The sequence below is a fragment of the Bombus terrestris genome, chromosome 7, assembly GCF_910591885.1.
Source record: "Bombus terrestris chromosome 7, iyBomTerr1.2, whole genome shotgun sequence".
Lineage (NCBI taxonomy): Eukaryota > Metazoa > Arthropoda > Insecta > Hymenoptera > Apidae > Bombus > Bombus terrestris.
The window spans coordinates 20,881,647-20,901,661 of record NC_063275.1 but is presented as its reverse complement, the minus strand read 5'-3'; the positions used below and the strand labels follow the sequence as shown (position 1 = coordinate 20,901,661).

Sequence of the window (20,015 nt, the reverse complement as noted above, 5' to 3'; positions counted from 1 at the left end):
TTGAGAGATAGTGTTTAGTATATATTAGATCGCAATCATGCATGTATTTTAATGCATTAAAATCATACCTTATGCAGTTTATCTAGAAAATCGCAAAATAATGCAATTCAAATTTTCAGACAAATCATATCCAAAGCTCAACTGAAATACGAATATCTGAAACTTATTTGAAAATTATATAATCATTAATTTATTATAAAAATAGAGTGACACACTGTACAATATATTTAGAAAAACATAAAATAAAGCAACATGAATATCAAAACAGAAAATTATTCAAATCCTAACCGAACTCTACATTTTACCAAACTGAAAAGAGCTTATCTTTACAGTTACTATGTCTTGCAGTCTTAAAGCCTCGAATGTTTTATTCGATTTAAGAGAACACAGGGTAATATAACGCGAATATCAAAACGAATCATATTTAAATCTCAACAACAACTAAAACTTTAATTTTCTCAAATTGAGAACAATTTATTGTTAATTTATCAACGATACACCTGTCGTAAAATTAACCAGCAACGTATAAACAGGTGCTAGACTACAAAGAGCCAAACGGTACAACGACAAACAGGTAGTGAGCATAAAATCGACGCTTTGACGTACAATCTTTCTCTGAGGGTTGTAGAACTTGATGGTTTTTTCTTCTATCGACCGCTGTAATACGTTGAAAGTGGTTGTTGAAGCGGAAATGCTTCATGTTTCAGACGGCATTCCTGACGGTAGCACTACTACCATTCAGACTGGCCGCAATTACGGCTCTGGTGATCATGGCCTGGCTCCTGGCTTGTTTAGGTCTTCTTGGATTGTCCGAAGAAGATCTTCGTCGCGCACCTCTGACAGGGTGGAGACGGTAAGATACATCAACTTACCGTTACGTTTTTCTTCCTTGCATATATGCATATATATCATCTGCGCATCATCTCATTTTCTGATGTTCAGTTTGTAGTCACAGCTATCCGCGAGCATCGAGCATTTTATTTAACTTTTACTTCATTTTCACTTGATGACCATATTCGTTTATTCTATTCTTATGCATGTAAAATGATGAGTTTCCGCTTGCTTCCATTACTTTGTGTGCTTGTATATGTTAATTAATTTGATAACGTTAAATATATTCACGCTTTTAGTCTTCAGAGCTTGTACCAATTATATGTCTATGATAACATTGCATTTGAAAATCACTGAAGAAAATTAAATAATTTTTATTTTTTATTATTTTTGAATTTACTATGTTAATCGAGTTCATGTTATCAACACTTTGAAGATATTGACTATCACAATGTTAATTATGCTAATCGTAATAACAATTACTGTTATATAGTTTCCATCTTCCTTCATAAAATTTTGTGGATTTATCGTGGGTTTTTAGGAGGTTTATGCTTTTGAGCCAGAGTTTCTTTCTTCAAATATGTTGCATGAAAATACTACCTTCCAACCACCGAAAGATACTAAAATTATGCAATCAATAAAAATGGACTTACTATGTTTCTCCACGCGTTCTTCGTTCGTTGTCAGTCTTAACTTTCATTTACTTCATACTCGCACAGCAAATTATATTTAGGTCGAAACATTAGTATCATGCTGTTATACAAGAAATACGCATATTCACTATTTATTTATATGTAGCACGAGCTTTCAGAATTATCCGGTCAGACGTTATTTTTAGATAAATTTTAATTTGATGAGACGTAACGATACAGAGTCACAAAGACAAAATTAGAATTTATGACAAACGGATGCAGTTTATGAGAAAAAATAATACGTAAGTTAGTTTAGATCACTATAGATATGAGCGACGTGCAATCGAGATGACGTGGAAAATACCAAACGTTTAATAAATCCGCAAGTTCCTCTATAAATTACACAAAGTTTCTAAATCTCAAACTAAGATCATTTTCAACAGAAAATTTCATTTTCAATTCTTTTCTTTTATTCTTTATCTAACACTTTTTTATTTCGATTTTTTTCCTAGTATTATAATTTATATTTTCCTGAACCAAATAGAAAGAAATACTGAGGCAATAAATGTCTGTTAAAATTTTCATGATTAAAGAGAGAGATAAGCATATGGTTCCTAGCGAAGGCGTATTATCGTCCAGACGAAATGATGAGGATAAATTGCGGAAATCCCTTGAAGAATTTTATTTCATGGTCATACACTTGAAATGATTGAAGATGTCCAGTGGGGAGAGAGCGTGAATGACCGCAGCGAAGAAACGAGCGAGGATACGATAAAAAGAATAAGTAACGGGAGAAAGTATGCGTCGGATAAGTAGTTCACGTCCGTTTCGGTATGAGCTTCGAATCGAAGTAATTCACAATACGCTTGCCTGAGATGTTTTCGTTGATCGTGTGTCATCATTTCGATTGTTCGATTGTTGCGACATTTAATCGTAGCAAATGTCGTTGCACTTCGCTTTGCTCACAATTCGAACGATACTTCAAACGAGTTTCGTTTATATATATACAATAGATTTTTGAAAATAATTCGAGAAGTTTCACTTCTATATTATTAAATTGCATTATTGTAGAAATTTGTATTATTGATTATACTATCATTTTTATAGTAAAAATGAAAGCATTAGTTATTTTTTTTTTTTGATAAAATTTAAAGAATGTAGAATACGATTCAATGGAAAATTGTACCCACGATTATTTATTGTAATTATAGGTTTCGTTATTTTTTATTAAAAATTTAAATAATTAAATTTTCGTAACATGGTAATGATATTTGGAATCTAGTTCAATGAAAAGGAAGCGATATTTACGTTTATATTGATAATATTTTAGTTTTTTATATTATAATTCTATCATTTCTAATTAATGACGAGGGAAAAGCTATAACATGAAAATTTGTTTCATATTACTATAGTAATCATTTAGAAGCATTTATTTGGGTGTGCGTAGTTGTTTGGATTTCCATAGCAGAAAGTGTGTCAAACTGGATTGAAACTTTCATTAACACTTTCACACGTGGACATTGTTTAGAATAATAAATTCTTTTGTAAGAATACATGAAAAAGAGGAATAATATTGACAAAAGTTAGTTTACACGCAAATGTAATTGCTTTTTGCATAAAACAATGATTATCCTAGCTGTTATTCTGCTTCGCACACCTTCTACAGTATGTATTAGATACATACCTGGCATTTATTATTAACTGGAAATGCAAACCTCCATGCACGCTGTAGAAGTAGAATATTGATTTTATGTTTTATACATTTTTAGGTGTAGCATACCATGCGGGTTATTAATCCTCTGAAATATATATTTGTAAATATCAATCCTCCAGAAGTAATTAATCACCCTGACATTGCTTTTCTAATTAAACAATAAATATTTAAAGTAATGTGAGTAGCTCGTATTAAAAATATGTTCAAATGAAAAAAAAAACTATTTTCTTCCGAACTTATAATTTGTATTAACAATTGCTTTTTACGAACGATTAAAATCTAAATTCTCAGAGTCTTTTAAATATATTTAAAGTCTATGATAAGAAGAGAAATTCAGTTATAAAGTAGATTGATAAAATAATTTCATCAGATATTTGAAATAAAGATCGAGTAAACATTTTTCTGTAAGCTTGACTCGTAGTCAGTAAAGCCAAAGTACACGCGATGATTTTCTTTATTCATGTAATAATCAATATAAACGATTCCTTAGATCTAACATACATCGCCAGTACCTAGTTCCTGATAAAGAATTTAGTAACAAAGCATAGACTTCAGATTCAATGTAATCTTTAAGAAAGTAGTTCAATTGTCCTCTACATATTGTAGGAGAAATCTCAACTGGTCATAAAACGTATATAAACTAAATATTCTAAAACTTTTTAATTTTCGTTCAATTTCGTTCAAAAAAAAAAAAAACGTTCAATTTTTGTAAACATTTTTATTTCACAAATGCACTTGTTATCTTTTGTAGATGCCAACGAATGTGTATTTTGTTTATCATAGTAAGTCTTTCTTTTAATGAGAATTATTATATCCTTATTTTCTTATCGCAAAACTTTTCAAAACAATTTGGAGAAAAGCCATGCATGTCTTGTAACATCAATATATCGAGTAGTTAAAATGCTTTGCATGTTACAATAAGTACGAAAAAATATTACGTGTACAAAATGAATTCATTTTGCTATTTACTGGAAAATCTTCCCCCAATCGACCGAATAACGGTTTTAATCGAAACAATATGCATAACCTCATTTCTATATCAGTTTAACTATAAATAATTTCATAGAAAATTTATTTTAATCAGCACAGTAGAATCTCGGTTACCAAAAGGAAAATAATAAATTTGTACATGCAATTTCTTCGCCAGACCTACAAAAATCTTTAATCCGCAACTATTATACATTACTAAATTTCATTTGATAGAAAAGAAAAAAAAAAGGTATAAATAGAGGACATTGTCGAATAATGTATGTTGTAAACGAAATTCTACTGAATTTTACAATCTGATTCTGAATATCATAAATTGGGAAATATAGATTGCACGATGTAGCAACTAGTAAAATTATATATACCAAATAATATTATTTAAATATATTTACTACAAAAAAAAAATAAAAAATGAAAAAAACAGAGATATGAGAATTATAATCTGCTGGATGATACGAGCATTGTTCATCTGCGGGGGATTTCATCACCTGAAGGTCAAAGGTCGTAAAGCGGAAACAAAGGATGCCCCCGTGTTAGCCCTAGCTCCGCATTCAAGCTTCTTCGATGCACTTCCGGTTGTTTACCTCGGCGGACCGAGCATCGTCGCCAAGGCAGAGATCGGACGCATTCCTTTTTTCGGAAGTAGGTCTCCTACTTTTTGCTCTGTCAAGCCACCAGAGTCGTTGTTCCATCTCGTGGTATTTCTTTAGTATTATTAAAATTTACATTTCGCATCTAAAACAATGAAATAAGCTAAAGAACTATTGTTTTATAATTTTATAGTTCATTTACGAATTTGTTGCATTTTTTGCTTTTTTTTTTACTTGACAACTAAATTTTAAGAACCGTGATAGGTATTAGAGGTTGATAATAACGAGAATCCTTCAATACGATAATCTACCAAGTACATAATGACATTAGTGAATCGACATAAGTTACAGGTTATAGATTTCTGTCTTTTTTGGAAATTTATAATTTTGCATTGAATCAACTGATTGGCAATTTGTAAAATTTAGATGTGCAACTTCGTTTGTTTGATATTCGAGCCTGTTGCTGTTATGTTAATGACTTATAACTTGTGACTTGTAAAATTTCATTAATAATAGCCTGGACATAAAGAGGTCATAGCTTTCTATTCCCTTTCTTGAAAGACGCAACAATGGTACTGTGCGAAACAGATTGGAGAATTTTTAAAATACAATTTTAAATAAAGAAAGAAAGTACGCCATTTGCTTGGCTCATTTTAAGAAACATGAAATGGTGGAACACGACTTCTATACGTCTTATAGTACATATGCAAATCTACAGATTCTCTACCTTATTCTTATAAGTTGAATACTTGAATACGAACATATCCTTTCATTTTACATCGATACTTGGCAAAGAAATATGTTGAACTAGAAGCTCGTAAATTGAAAAGTTTCATTATTATTCAAGAGTCCTTGTAGTTTGTATCCGACGACTAAATGATTTACCTCAAAGTTAAAAAAAAAAATAAAAGGTTCTAAAAAACGAATTTTTAAATAGCAGTTCGTAAAAATTTCGTTTGATTAAGTTTTCAATTATATCATTAAAACGATTCTACTTGCCTGCATGTATTTAAAATTATACAGGATCATACTGCTCTTCAAATTTTTGGAAATGCGTAATGTTAATCATATTAGACATATCAATTGCGAAACTATATATTTGTATACACGTGCACAATTGTGAAAACAGAAAAAAGCAGAGTTATCTAAATTAGGTTAACAGAGAAATGTACATATATATGTGGTGAATGGGAACATCTACATGGTCACTAACAAGCTATGGAATAATGGGCATACCTATGCTATTAACTGATACTATTTAACGTTCTAGAACACAGTTGAAACACATTATTTTCCATTGCGAGGTTCAAAGTGTTACACTTTTAATGCTTGACGCTACCAACCGCTTCGTATATTTATTCATTCCTTTATTCTCTAATTATTCTATTTTTCAACTTTTCCTTTCTTTCTGTCTATACTTTAACACTGGAATTAATCAAATTGGCAAATTAAAACGACAAATTTCAGATTCTTTATGTTGACAATTATTAAGAACATGCAGATATTTTTGACCAAAGTCTTAATCCTCGTTCAATAACTTATAAACGTTATATTATTATTTTTATAGTAACATAGTAACTAGTACTTATCGTTTGAAACATTATTTTGCACACCAATTACAAATCAGTAATTCTAGTGTTAGAGTAATCTTAAAACTGGATGTACCTAATCGTTGCGTATAAGACAACATAAAAGTTCATTCTTCCCTTTTTAACCCTTTCGGGAATTCTTTTGGAATCTTCGAAAAAATTATTTTCTTTTTATTAACCCTCCAATGTACGAGTGAAAAGTAAATTCCAAGGAAGTTGAATGGAAACAAACGAGAAAAAAAATGGCACGACCTGATCGGCCACGACCCAACACGTGCACTGGATGGTTAATGATTAGGGCAATACTGAACAATAATAAGAAATATACCATGCATTAACTACAAACTGCAAAGATAACTACGTTTATTGTTTCATTAATCAACAACTTATCAATGTACGATGTTACGTATTTTCGCAACATAGAGCCTGAAAGGGTTAATTGCTTGGAAATAAAGGAAAAAGTTTTCCAAAGTATATTTTCCGAGGTGTAATAATATAACAAATGAAAATTGTCGGTACTCGTAGAGTAACGAACTCACGGCTGCGTAAACTTTCTCGTTGCAGTGTCACGTGGCTCTTGAAGCCGTAAAGTTTCACTGTTGTGCAAATAAACCTGATCGTGGAATTTTCTGCTATAATAGGTCACTACAGCTCTACCTATTTGAGATAAAAAGCGCTTGATATATTTTCAGCTCTGTCTACATCGATGCAATGCGCTATAAGAACCGTGCGCCATCGAAAAATGCGATATGATTGCGAAGTTTATATTACCCAAAAAAGAAAACTTTTGTTTATGCTAAAATTATCGCCAACTAACTTTCAATTTACGTTTATCATCAGTACTTGTCGTGGCTAACTTTACGCTGGTACAATATTCAAGACGTTAATTGGCGCTAATTATATATTTGCACCGACGAAACTGCAAATCACTTCTGTAGAATATGCAACTGAGAGTTCGAGCGAACGAGCACGCGACAATTTTTGATATACATATATACATATACGCAATGAATTTCTGCATGCTTTCGAGCCCATTAATATAACGAGACGATGATTTTCGACGTCGCTAATGCTGCTCGAGATTTCCACAGTAAAGTTACCTTGTCTTAGAAAGTCGATTCGAAGAAAAGTGCAGAGTAACGTGGCCCACCAGAAACTTCGAGCAACGTTACATGTAAAAAGCCAGGCCGCGAAATGCTAAAAAACTGCATTATCTTTTTCGATTTTTTGGCTATCGACTCTTTGTTATTTGGCTATTAAACTGCGAAGATTTGTACGATATTAAATTTTGTACGATACGATCTATCAACAACTCCAGAATGCTTCTGTAATAAAATCGTTTGAAACCGGGGTTTCATACCAAAAAGGATTATCTTAAATATTCATAAATTTATTTATACAGTATCCTTCTTTTCTCTTACGTTTTTATTGGTGAAAACGGGAAAAAAAGAAACAGTGTTCGCCTTATCGATATCGCTGTAGCGCCAATGAAGTTCAGACAGTCAAATCAAGACCAATGAGTCTCATCCTAAATTCTAAATTTTTTGTCAACAACGAGATACCTTTGTATAAAAATACGTTGAAAAAACGAACGAAAAGAGAAAGATACGAAATTATCACTTTTCGAGAGAGCTCTTCGATAATCTCTTAAACAATCCACTCCGTTCAAACGTTCGATTGATAAGCGATCAGTGATAAATATTCAGCTTGTAGTAAAATTTGGAAAGATAAGAAATAAACGTTGAGCTCGTTAAGAGCGTCCAACGTCCGAACGATGTTTTCTCGAGGCTGAAATCTCGAGACGAAATAAATAGAACGCAAGAAATCGCGTTAATGTAATTGGGATTCGTTAACCATGCTCGATTGAAACCTGCAGCAAAATAGTGCCCTGGCTGTGTTTTATGGGCCGGCTGACATACCAAGCAGGAGGAATGAGAATCATTGTGCGTGGAAGACAGGCGACGAGGGCGGAAGCGCCGATTTTAGTGGTTGCACCCCACTCGACCTTCATGGACGGAGGGATCGTCTACATAACCGGGTTCCCTTCGATCATCGTAAGACGAGAATCAGGATTGAACCCATTTATCGGAAGTATGTGCAAATTATTGAAACGATTTCACGCTCGCTTTCCACGATTAACCCTCTCCGTTAGCGGTAGACTAACCGTGGTTGCCGCAACACTTCCGTATGGCGGTTGTTCGATAGATCGGTGGTTCTAACGAAAACAGTTGGACTAACCGTTTGTAGGATGAAACATAAAACTTATAACGCACAAACTATTAGAGGTTTTTCTGCGTAAATTGGATTTGATATAGACGATGATAGATTACGTTAGAACGTTAAAAAGAAAAGTTAGACATTTGGATGCTTCGTGATACTTAATTCATTGAGAAAAGTAGAAATATTTAATTGACATTGAAAGATAGATGAAATTAATTCTTTTACGAGAGGGAATTTTAATTCTTTATGTGTAAGTAATTTACGTTTGTTGAAAATGGGCTAAAAATTAATTAAAGAAATGACAAGGAAATATTATGTATTAATTTTAAAAACTTAAAAAAGGAAGAGGTATCGTATCATGATGAAAGATTGTCGTTAATATAACGGAGATATAAGATTACAGTAGTAATACGTTTACCTGAAATTCGAAGACAACATTCGTAGGAGTGAAATTTCTATTCATTTAAAGTTTTCTTTCACCTCGTGGTGTACACATTTCCCATTCATTGTTCTAACTTAACTACGTTAACTAACGTTGTTGTGGTGCAAATTTAGCTCATTAAGTATTTCTACAAGACTGTATAAAATTATATTTTACACCGAAGCTATTAATATTAGATGCAACATCGATTAAAACACTCTTTATTCCTTTTTCTCAAAGTTTTCTTCTTTTTCTCAATACACCGCATAGTTCTGTTATTTTACAGTTTTTCGATTGTTTTCATCATGAAAATTGATTTATGTATTACTGTGAACTGTATCGACAGTCTCGTTTACTTATAAATACAATCGATACGAATATTTATGTTTTGAGTTTTCGGTTCCTGTATTTCGCCTCATTATCTTGTAAAAGAATATGACTCACACTTGAAAACCTCTATTAGTTTAACTGGAAAATCATGAAGTCTTCGAACTTTGATTAAAAGGATGCCCAACCAGTTCGATAAGAAATATTTTACCGATACCTGTAGTAATAAAAAGACATAGTGGTATAATGATTTGATAACATAAACGTTAAAACTTTTCAACTATTTTATCGATAACTTTAATGAAAGTTTTAACGTCTGTTGTATGCAAATATTACTGGTAATTTAATGGTTACTTGTACAAATAACGCTTCAAGTGTATCTTTTATCAATTGGAAGGAATTTCCAAAATATATAAATTTAATAATAACTTCTTTATGGATTGTCCCATTCGCCACGATATTACCTAGAAATGAAATTTTTTTTTTTAATAAAAAGATGAAAATTCAGGTTCAAAACATATAGCACAGAAAATATGATAAAAAGTAAAAAGTATTATAAAAGACGCAGTTTTTATTAACTCTTCTTTGTAGATAAATAAAATTTATAGAAAGTAGGTTTCTCTACAGCATATGTATCGCATAACAATTATTGATTTAGGAGCATATGTTTCCGTTTGTTACATTATGCACTTTTTTATGATGTACTCGCAGAACTTATCAACTATACACAACCGGTCTATGTTTGGAGAGAAGATCCGAATTCACGGCAAAATACTATCAAGGAAATTATCGAAAGAGCTACTTCAAAAGAGGATTGGCCACAGGTAGCCCTCATAAAAATAGTACCTTTATTAAAAATAAGCTTATGAACTCGCTGCAGTCGCTTATTTTCTAAAAATTACTCTTGATATTATGATCCGTATAAATTTTTCAAGTACAGCAGCGTAACTTATAATTTTTAAATTAAACATATTTTTTTTTTATAATTTATATATAATTTTTTTTTAAATTACATAGCGCTCTAAATCGAATTGCAAGGTAGTCGTTCATCTGCAACAAAAATGCAAATTAGCATCGGTATTAGCGTTATTATTTGTTAATTAGAAACATCTTAAGAGATGCCTCGCTCGAAAATGTGTACAACCTTTTGAATCTTGTACAATAAAGTCTTATCTTCGATCCCTTATTAAAAAATATTTAAATCAAATTAACAATTTTCTTCTACAGGTGATGATATTCCCGGAAGGTACTTGTACAAATCGATCGTGCCTTATTACTTTCAAATCAGGTGCATTTTATCCTGGTGTTCCTGTTCAGCCAGTCTGCATCAGATATCCTAACAAATTGGACACCGTAACATGGACATGGGAAGGTCCTGGGGCGTAAGCGTCTTATTCTAAATGTCTTTTTGTAATTAAAATTACTAAATTGAATATTTTAGAAATTGAACAGGAAGATCTGCTGACATTCTGTTTATCAAAATGTTAAATAACAAAAATTTTAATTTCAGATTAAAGCTACTGTGGCTTACATTGACACAGCTAAATAGCAGTTGTGAAATAGAGTTCCTTCCTGTTTACAAACCAAGCGAAGCGGAGAAAACAGATCCCAAGCTTTATGCAAATAACGTGCGACGTCTTATGGCGGAGTGAGTACATTTCATTACTCAAAACAAGCGTTTCTCAATTCTAAAAAGTCATTTAACTTGTCCGTGTTTGACTTAAGTCGAATGTTCATAAGTTACTAACATGTTCAACGATAAAAATCTGATAAGAAAATTAATCTAAAATCTATAAACAATCTAATGAATTCAAACTTAATAGAAAAAGAAATGAAAATGAAATTTGTATTTTTTAAAATACATTGTTAAAAATGGAATTTTATTTATTTTTTAGGGCATTGCAGATTCCCGTGTCAGATTATACGTATGACGATTGCCGAATTATCAGCAAAGCTCATCAGCTAAACATACCACGAGCATCCATCATAGTGGAAGCCCATAAACTTCGTAACAAACTCGGGTATGTCGTTAAAACCAAATACATGTGTGTAGAAAAATACAAATATGTATTATGTAATTAATCTTGCAATATACGCTATTTTATTTCCACAGTTTGGTATCGGCCAAAACGGAAGAGGAGTTAGTTCAGAAGAAAACAGAGAGATTTAACGAAGAAGTTAATTTGCACGAATTTGCGCAAATCCTCAGAATAGATGAAAAAGAGCCTGTTACTCAGCAACTATTTCGGATACACGATAGGGTCTGTATCATTTGTCATATCCTCCCTTAATTAAATTTTCTATACATTTATAAATGTTTCTTATTGTGTATCATACATAGGTACATAGTTCATTATGTAATTCTAATATAACCAATATTTCACTTTCTGTTATACACAACGTATCACTTACTCATCCTATAACTATTCCAGCATGGAAATGGTAAAATAGATTTAGAAGAATATTTATTCACGGTGTTAGCTACAACAACCGCAAACTCGGAGCTAGACAAAATCGAAACAGCGTTCGAAGTAAGTAGCAATGAAAACTAATCTCCTAAATTATTTATCTGCTACATATACGTATTATTTACGTCATAATCAACAGGTATGTGGTACCAAGTCATTATCTTGTATCAATAAAATGGAATTAAGAAAGGCTTTAAAACTCTCATTAAGTACGCCAACGGAAGAATCTGATAAAATTTTTCAGAATGCAAAGATCGATTTTGCTGATACAACAGTAAATTTTGGTATGTTTTACTTAAACCAAGCTGCTATATTAAGATAGAAAGTTATCTTGACTTTATAACAGTAATTACTTTGTTCTCTATTATGTTTGAATAGAATTCGTACTAGCAGCATTATCAGCAAGAGCAGAATACTGTCATATATTCGCTGGTAACCCCGAGACGAGGAAAAAAACTATTTGAGAGTATTTCATCAACTCGTTCCATGCTCATCGAAGATACAGAACACACCGTGTCTGTGGCAGGCCGCTTCTCAATCAGGCATGCTCCAGCCCTGTATAAATTTGTTCAATTCTTGCTGATATTACTACCCTCTCAACGAATAGATAGCCATTTTTATTTAGTATTATTATCGTTGACGAAGCAAGAAGTGTCGTCTTCGTGAGAATTAAACAAGCGACGTACGGAACGAGAAGATTATACACCGATCACTAAAAAGTCGCGTTAAACGAGTCTGGCGTTTGTATAGCATGAATTTTCTTCCTTTTTTCTTTTTCTTTTCCTTAAATCCTAGAAGAAGAACTTATCACGTACGAATGAAGTCAATTTTCGAAAGGAACGTTAAAATCCAGAGTAAAAAAGAAAGTAAGGAAGGGAAATGATATGTATTTATTATTTAACTCGCATTGTAATGATTTTTTATTTTACTACGACTTAATTTATGAAAATTTAAACTTTTATATCGTACTATTTTTTCAATACAAGAGTTCATATTGCAAAAAAACACGTAGTTATAGAAACATGAAAAAGAGGGAGACAACGGTTGACTTTTTTTTAATTTATTGCGCAGTTCATACGCATACGATAGTTGTGATATAGTTTTTTTGTTTCGTTCGAATAACAAGGCATAATAAAAGAGAACTACTATGTATTTTCATTCACAGATATACACTTATCGTTGTTACTCACGTAGAGCTTACTGAAAAGCTTTCTTCCCTTTTAAAATGTCACGTTGAAATTCAAAGTCATGTACATAAATAGTATTACACTGAAGGTTTCTTAGACGTAAGCAAATTCCCCAAATCTAACCCGTGTAAAAATTACGAATCACGGCGGGAAAATTGTCCATGCAAAGTAAAATTAGATTTAGAACTATTATCTAGATTGCTCAGGGTATCGATTAATTAATTCGGAGGCTATTGAATGTTTCGCGCGTTATATCGTAATAAAACATACTGTGGCCAACAGTTGGCGAGTCATCGGTTCATACAAACATAACCAGAGTTTCTAATATGTCTAAGAAAACCGAATATGTTTAGGACAATGCATTTAGAATAAATATACTATAAAATTTATTCTTTGCACGGTAATAATATATGCTACAGTATTTAATATTTAATAAACGTAAATACATATGCATGTATACGGATGTATATATGTACATATATGTATGTAAAATAACGGTAATACATTGATCGAGAGATACGAAGTAAATTATTGATCATTGTATATACACATATATATACATATATACGTATACATGGATTATATACATGTAATGTGTATCAACATATATGTATATACGGGAAATGTAATTGTATATATATATAGATACAATAAAATATTCTTACAAGATATGATCTATTTTAAATAAATTTGATTAATTTTTTTCTTTCTTTCGTTTACAGTGAAGAAGATAATATTATCTGATTTATATTTATGTAATCGATTTAAGTACAAATATACATACATATATCCTAATTGTAATAGATCTATAATATCACACAAAATGCTTAAACGTGATAAGAATAAAGACTATTTTGCTTCGTAATATCAAACAGTAATACAAAATGAAATTATCTCTTCCGACATTCAACGCTTAATAATCACAACCGATTTCTTGCATAGTTAATTTACCTATAATTATTTTTCTATATAATTTAAAATATAGCAAATACTCTTAAAACTTTACTTTTAAATTCGTAGTCGTGTTATGGCAGAATATATTTGAAAATTTTTTTAGTAGAAGCACGATAACGTTATACGGTTCATAAATTATCGGCGTTAGTAAGTAGTGAGATTCATTTTAATAAATATTTCACAAAATATAAAATAACAAACTATAATAACATTCTACTTATTACAATGCCTTGAAAAAAATAACGATATAAAACATTGCAACTATTTTAGTATTTAACGTTATACTTAGTTGTGCAGTTAAAAAACAAAATTAATATACTATTGACTTTTCTTCTATCTCCAAACAGTTAGATTTCGTAATTCACGTGATTTAAAATTACATTTTAAAAGGCACACACATCATTACAGCAATATTCAATAATATTTGTCTTCAAACTTATATGTATTCCGATTATAATGAGTAATACTTACATAATATTATATCCTGATTGGTGTAAATGTTGTGCATCGCTTGTACCGTTAATCGTATAATACATATACATGCGGTAAGTACAACAGAGATTATGAATAAATAAAATTTGAAAACAATGAAAAGAGAATATAGAATTTTGAAATGATAAAAAGTAATATTTGTGTATAAATATGAATACGAAAAAGATCTTACTTCTTTCGAAAGATACTTGACATACTTGGTGAACTAGTCTTTTGTTGAAATATTTTGCTCACTCTTTGTCTCATGTCTTCTACACCTTGTCCTACATTTACTGTAGCCATTGATAATGAGAGGCCAGAACTCATTGATAAGGATCTGAGAAAACGGCAATAAACAATCCATTGCAAAATTATTTCCAAAATAAACAGGTTTTGTATTTACCTCTCCATTGGTTTTGAAAGATCTTGCCGAGATTCGGCTTCTCGCAAAAGCGACCGAACAGCTTCCTTCTGTTGAGGTAAATATTGATTAACCAATTGTTCAAGATATTTTAATCCCGGCAATAATACGCCAGAAACACACTGATTACTCAGTGGACAATAAACCAAGACAGAATATGCTTCGACCAAAGCACTAATGAGATCGATCTTGCGACCTTGTTGCAACGCCGATGAAGTTATCCCCATTAATTGGGTAGATATAACTATACAAAATTAAAGACTTTAATTTCGCATGTTAAATATTAAAAATGCAAATTTTTATAAAAACTTACCATCTTCTATATAATTTTGAGGACAATTAGGGGCAATAAATGCTAATGTTGAAACCAGTGGGAGTGCTAAAGTAGGCGGAACACCTTGAGGTTCTTTAGCAATGGTTTCTAAAGTTAAACGTGCTTTATCACGCATCTCTCTCACTTTACATTCCGTTATTAAACGACCGAGAGAAGGAATTGCAGCAGATCGAACAGTTCTGAAAGTATGTTAACTATGACAAATGTTCATATTGCTTCAAAATAGATAATTGACTTAATTAATTTTATTAAATGGTTTTATTATTATTATTTTAGTATTAAATAGTTAATTTGAAATAAACGAAATATTTACAAAGATATCTTACATATCAGGATCATTAACGAGCGTAACAATTGCAGGAACTACCTTAGCACTTGCTAACCGATCGGAAACGTGAGCTATTACACAACCAAATAATGTTGCGGTTGCACATCTTACAATGGGTCTTTGGTGCACTACCCCTATAAAAAAAGCATGAAAAACAAAACTTGATTACTAGATTTCTAATGAAAAAAAAAATAACAAAATTCTATCAAAACTATTTGATAAAACTAACCATCCCATAAACCACTAAGGACGTATTCTTGCATATGTTCTTGAGTACATAACATAATGATTGCGATCTGTAAACTAGTAATACTGGTGCCACTCATAGATAAAGCAACAAGGAACTGTTTTAAAGACTTAGAAACATCTATACCGTTTAAAGTGGACAATATAATTAAATATGTTGGAATTAACGTCAAACTCATATTTTTTTTATCTGTTGCAAGAGTCGTTAACTGTTGCTCAAGTTCAGTTACTTCGGATACGACTATCGGTTGGATCTGAAAGATAGAAGGTTGTTAATTATGCTCGTGATATAATATAACAATCAAACTTCATTAAGATATCAAATTTACCCGTGTTTGCGTGATATATCGCCCAAAACCCAAACATAAAGAATGAATATATGTTAAAAGAGCATTTAAAATGGTCTCCTGTGTACTTTCAACAGATTTTACCATTTCCAAAATGTCCAATACTCTGAAAGTGTTAATTGTAAGTATATGAAAGTATCGATTGAGAACTTAAAGGAAAAATATCAAGTACAGTGAATTTGTAAACCACTCTAATTCTCCCCATGAATCATTCTCCCACGTATTTGCAAAAAACGTATTTAGAAGAGATCCTATATCTACATCTCCATTATAAAATAGCTTTGGATTGACGATATTGGAATGACACAAATTCAGGAACACGTCAGCTGCATAATAAAACATATGTAAAATTTAAAATGTCACAATTATTTAAATATTTTCTAGACGCAAATATATGATATACTCACGTATATCGGATGGTGTTCCATGCTCAATATAAGATCTAACAGAATCAGTATCTGCAATGCAGATAACCATATGTGGAAGTAAATATTGTAGTACCGCGATTGATGATACTATTCTTCCTTCGTCAACATGATCTTTGTTAGGCGAATGTTGAGAATACCCAGACTTTAAATGACTTTTTACTTTAGATATTATACGTGGTAATAAATGTGTTTGTAATCTTTTAAGACAGAGTGCCCACTGGGCTAAAATGGGTAAAAGTAAAGAGGATGCAACGTCAACGACGATAGATGACGTGTCATGAAGTGCCGTTAGTGCTAATTCTTCACACTGTAAAAATAAATATCATCGCTATGATACATTTAAATCTCTATTAAACGTTAAGTAACTTCTCTTTTCATATCGTACCTGAAAATATTTATCAGGATCATCCATTAAAGCTATCAACAGTGCAAGACTTCTCACTACACTAGCTCTAACTGTTGGATCTTTATCTTCAAGTAACATTTGCTGAAGCATGGAGAGCATTAAAGAATTTCTTATCCCAACTGACATGTATGGAGCTAATACAGAACAGCATTCAACAGCTAGCAACCTTTTCTCAGGATACTTATGCTGACTTTGTTCCCAACAAATGGTCAATATTTCTTCACCTTCCATTGGTTCATCTTCAAGTTTAGCCATAGCAACGAAACCTATTATTAAAAGGAATAAATAAAAAGACATTTCTACTTAAAATGATTATATCATCAATGATAATTTGCGTTAATAACTAACCAGCTAAAATTAATTGCCTTTCATCTTCTTGTGGCCTTTTCTTTAGATTGAATAGCATTTGTAATAATTTTTCCCTTTCTGTAGAGTCATTATGAAGTCGAATTGCACTTAACATTAATGGTATTACCTCTTCGCGTTTATTTAAAATAACATTGGGTACGATGCGAGGTAACGTTTGTGCTAAAATATGAACGAGAGTATCGCGCGTAACTCCATTTTTGAAAACTTCTTCTGCTGCCGATATTACAGAACTTGGAACATTTACTAAACAATGTGATATTACTTCCATTTTAAATTTCAATGGTAAATGTCTGAAAAATATTTATTTTTTATAAAATATTTCTATATATTAAAAAAATATGCACATTATTGCGAAAAAATACAATACCTAGATGGCGGATTTGGAAGGATGGATGATCCTTCAGTAACGTCCACCCTAGGCAATTGAATTCTAGTCCATTCTTTATCTCCAGGATCTGTTTCACCAAGACTAACAACAACAGAAACGCTGTCGTCTTCCTCGGCTTCTTGAGTCACTGTCGACGTATCACGAGCTGGAGTTTCAAGGAGTTCAAACTTATCTGGAGTAGTAGAATTCGAATTTATCGTTTGTATCGTTCCACTGCTACCTTGCTACATAGAAAATACATCTATTATAGGAATCTAGAAAATAAACCTTTTTAATATTTTTGTACACGAATTTAGTTTATACCTTAATTGGATTTTGAGATAGATTTTCCGAAGTGGCAATAAATTGTTGCAAGTCCAACCTTTCTTGTTCTAATAATGCAGTCTGTTGTTTAAGTTCTTCTACTTTTTTTACCTGTTAATGATACTATTTTTTAACAAATCATCCATACAGCAAATCATAGCAGAATGTAAATTTTCTCATAGATACGATTTACCTACCATTTCTTTGAACTCATCCTTCTCTGCTTCTGTTTCTGGTTCTAATTCACAGAAATCAGTTTGCACACCAACACTTACAGAAGGTAATTTATCATATCCATTTGCCTTCATATATTCCCTATATATTTGTAATAATTCTGCTGGTTTTGGGATATTCAATCCTACATCTTGCCAATCTTCAAAATCTTGATTTCCATTTTCATCACTAAATGTAATTGATGTTAATTTGTAAGAACTTGCTAGCAGGTATTCATTAACAAGAAAATTTATAGCTCTTTGTTCATGAGGTTTTATAGGTGTTCCAGTAACAAGATGCTTATCAGAGCATTTGTCAGGTGTAGTCCCTTCTGACTCTAAAATATTAAAATAAATATCAGTTCTTATGTCATAACTGATGTTATGAAATTGTAATAGTCAAACTGAAAGAAACCTGTTACTACAGTGAGATTTGCACGAAGAGCAGAAATACTTTCCCTGGCCTTTCTTAATTCAAATTCTAAAATTGCTACTCTCTCATCAACACCTGCACCATCTTCTGAGTATCTGGTCATATCAAGTGAGTCTAAAGTAGCCTGACTAGAGGACCTAGCTAATAAATTAAAATTCAGATATTGTATTACTCTTGTAATATTTTACGAAATTAAATACACAATTTACTTGAAGAAGTGAAATATGCACACAAATATGCATACATATAAACAAATAAGCAAGCTTTAATATTTAATCATAATTTTCTTTATATTTTTTAATTAATCTTTTTGTAACATAAAAATAAAGAATTATTACAATATAAATATAATGACAAAAATTTATTTTAATATTAAATTTTTGTATTGATTTCTATTCATTTCTTATTTATTTTGATTATTTACAAATTTGTATAAGAAAAATAAATAACTCCTCTAACATATATTTTATACATACGCATAGGAGTATATGGTTCTGGCTTAATACTTTGACTCTCAAAATGATTGGGATTTGAAAAAAATTCTCTTAAAATAGGTAATTCTTTTCCAGCTTCGCATAGTTCTGCGTGTAATTCCAAGGCCGTTAATAAAAGCTTTTCATTTAAAAGCTTGGTAGCAATTTCTTCATACGATATCGTTGGTTTTACAGTCGCACACCCTAAAATAATAAGTAAAAATCCAATATTATGACATTCTCACGACAAGAATGTCACATTATTAAAAATTAATATAGGATAATTTGTTTGCCCTAACGTTTGCCCGATGACGTGTATATATTCTATGGTACCAGTGACACAATTTATATTCGTTAAAAACACGTTTTTATTTCAAATTGTGATTTTGTGTAATACACAAATATTATTTAAAAAATAGAAAGTGCAAACTTTTTTTCATAAAATTAAGCTACCAAAAAATATTTATTACCTTTACTGTCTGTAGACAGAGGATCTCTAACCTCTTGTGTAGCACCAGCCATAGCTTTCACTTTGTTCGAACGTTAAGAGAGAATGACATGTCCATCTAGGTTGATGAATAAAATAGTAACCTACTCAAGCGCGTGCCATGCTTTCATTAATTTGATTAAGTATATTAATAGAAATCACTTGACTCTACGCAACACAGCAGAGCATTTAAGATGACAACAAAGCCATGTTACCCTCCGTGATGTCAGTAAACTAGCGCCTTTGAACTGGCAACTATGAACACATGAATTCTTAAAAGATCTCTCGCAATAATGTATTTAACTATTTGTATATCACATTAACATAAATTTATGCGACTAATACTATATTATAAAATTCAATTAGGTCAAATCGTTAAAGAATCGAAATAATGCATAATTAACTCCTCTTAATAGGTAAAATTAAATTTCCGTTTTTTTTTGTAAGCA

At 31.4% G+C, this 20,015-nt stretch overlaps 2 protein-coding genes across 3 annotated transcripts in view; one reads left to right on the top strand and one right to left on the bottom strand.

The window, feature by feature from the left end:
* Positions 1-12,482, top strand: part of LOC100652042 (lysophosphatidylcholine acyltransferase) — a 24,568-nt gene extending 12,086 nt beyond the window's left edge. The window contains exons 2-11 of one of the 2 annotated variants that reach the window (XM_012310631.3): positions 708-853; positions 8,220-8,434; positions 10,023-10,135; positions 10,539-10,693; positions 10,822-10,959; positions 11,207-11,332; positions 11,425-11,572; positions 11,744-11,842; positions 11,919-12,063; positions 12,158-12,482. In XM_012310631.3, the coding sequence (XP_012166021.1) occupies positions 708-853; positions 8,220-8,434; positions 10,023-10,135; positions 10,539-10,693; positions 10,822-10,959; positions 11,207-11,332; positions 11,425-11,572; positions 11,744-11,842; positions 11,919-12,063; positions 12,158-12,243 (1,371 nt within the window). In that variant the 3' untranslated portion in view covers positions 12,244-12,482. Of the gene's footprint in view, positions 1-707; positions 854-4,588; positions 4,807-8,219; positions 8,435-10,022; positions 10,136-10,538; positions 10,694-10,821; positions 10,960-11,206; positions 11,333-11,424; positions 11,573-11,743; positions 11,843-11,918; positions 12,064-12,157 lie in introns of both variants that reach the window. The other variant, XM_003396820.4, reaches the window with a different exon arrangement.
* Positions 10,017-20,015, bottom strand: LOC100651602 (RAB11-binding protein RELCH homolog). The gene is made up of 16 exons (XM_003396816.4): positions 19,550-20,015; positions 19,083-19,283; positions 18,589-18,747; positions 18,159-18,511; positions 17,962-18,072; positions 17,638-17,882; positions 17,250-17,560; positions 16,881-17,167; positions 16,475-16,802; positions 16,240-16,393; positions 16,050-16,173; positions 15,704-15,974; positions 15,473-15,608; positions 15,126-15,325; positions 14,795-15,056; positions 10,017-14,728 (listed from the first exon to the last, which is right to left on the bottom strand). The coding sequence occupies exons 1-16, from the start codon at positions 19,599-19,601 to the stop codon at positions 14,581-14,583; spliced, it is 3,342 nt and encodes a 1,113-aa protein (XP_003396864.1). The 5' UTR covers positions 19,602-20,015; the 3' UTR covers positions 10,017-14,580.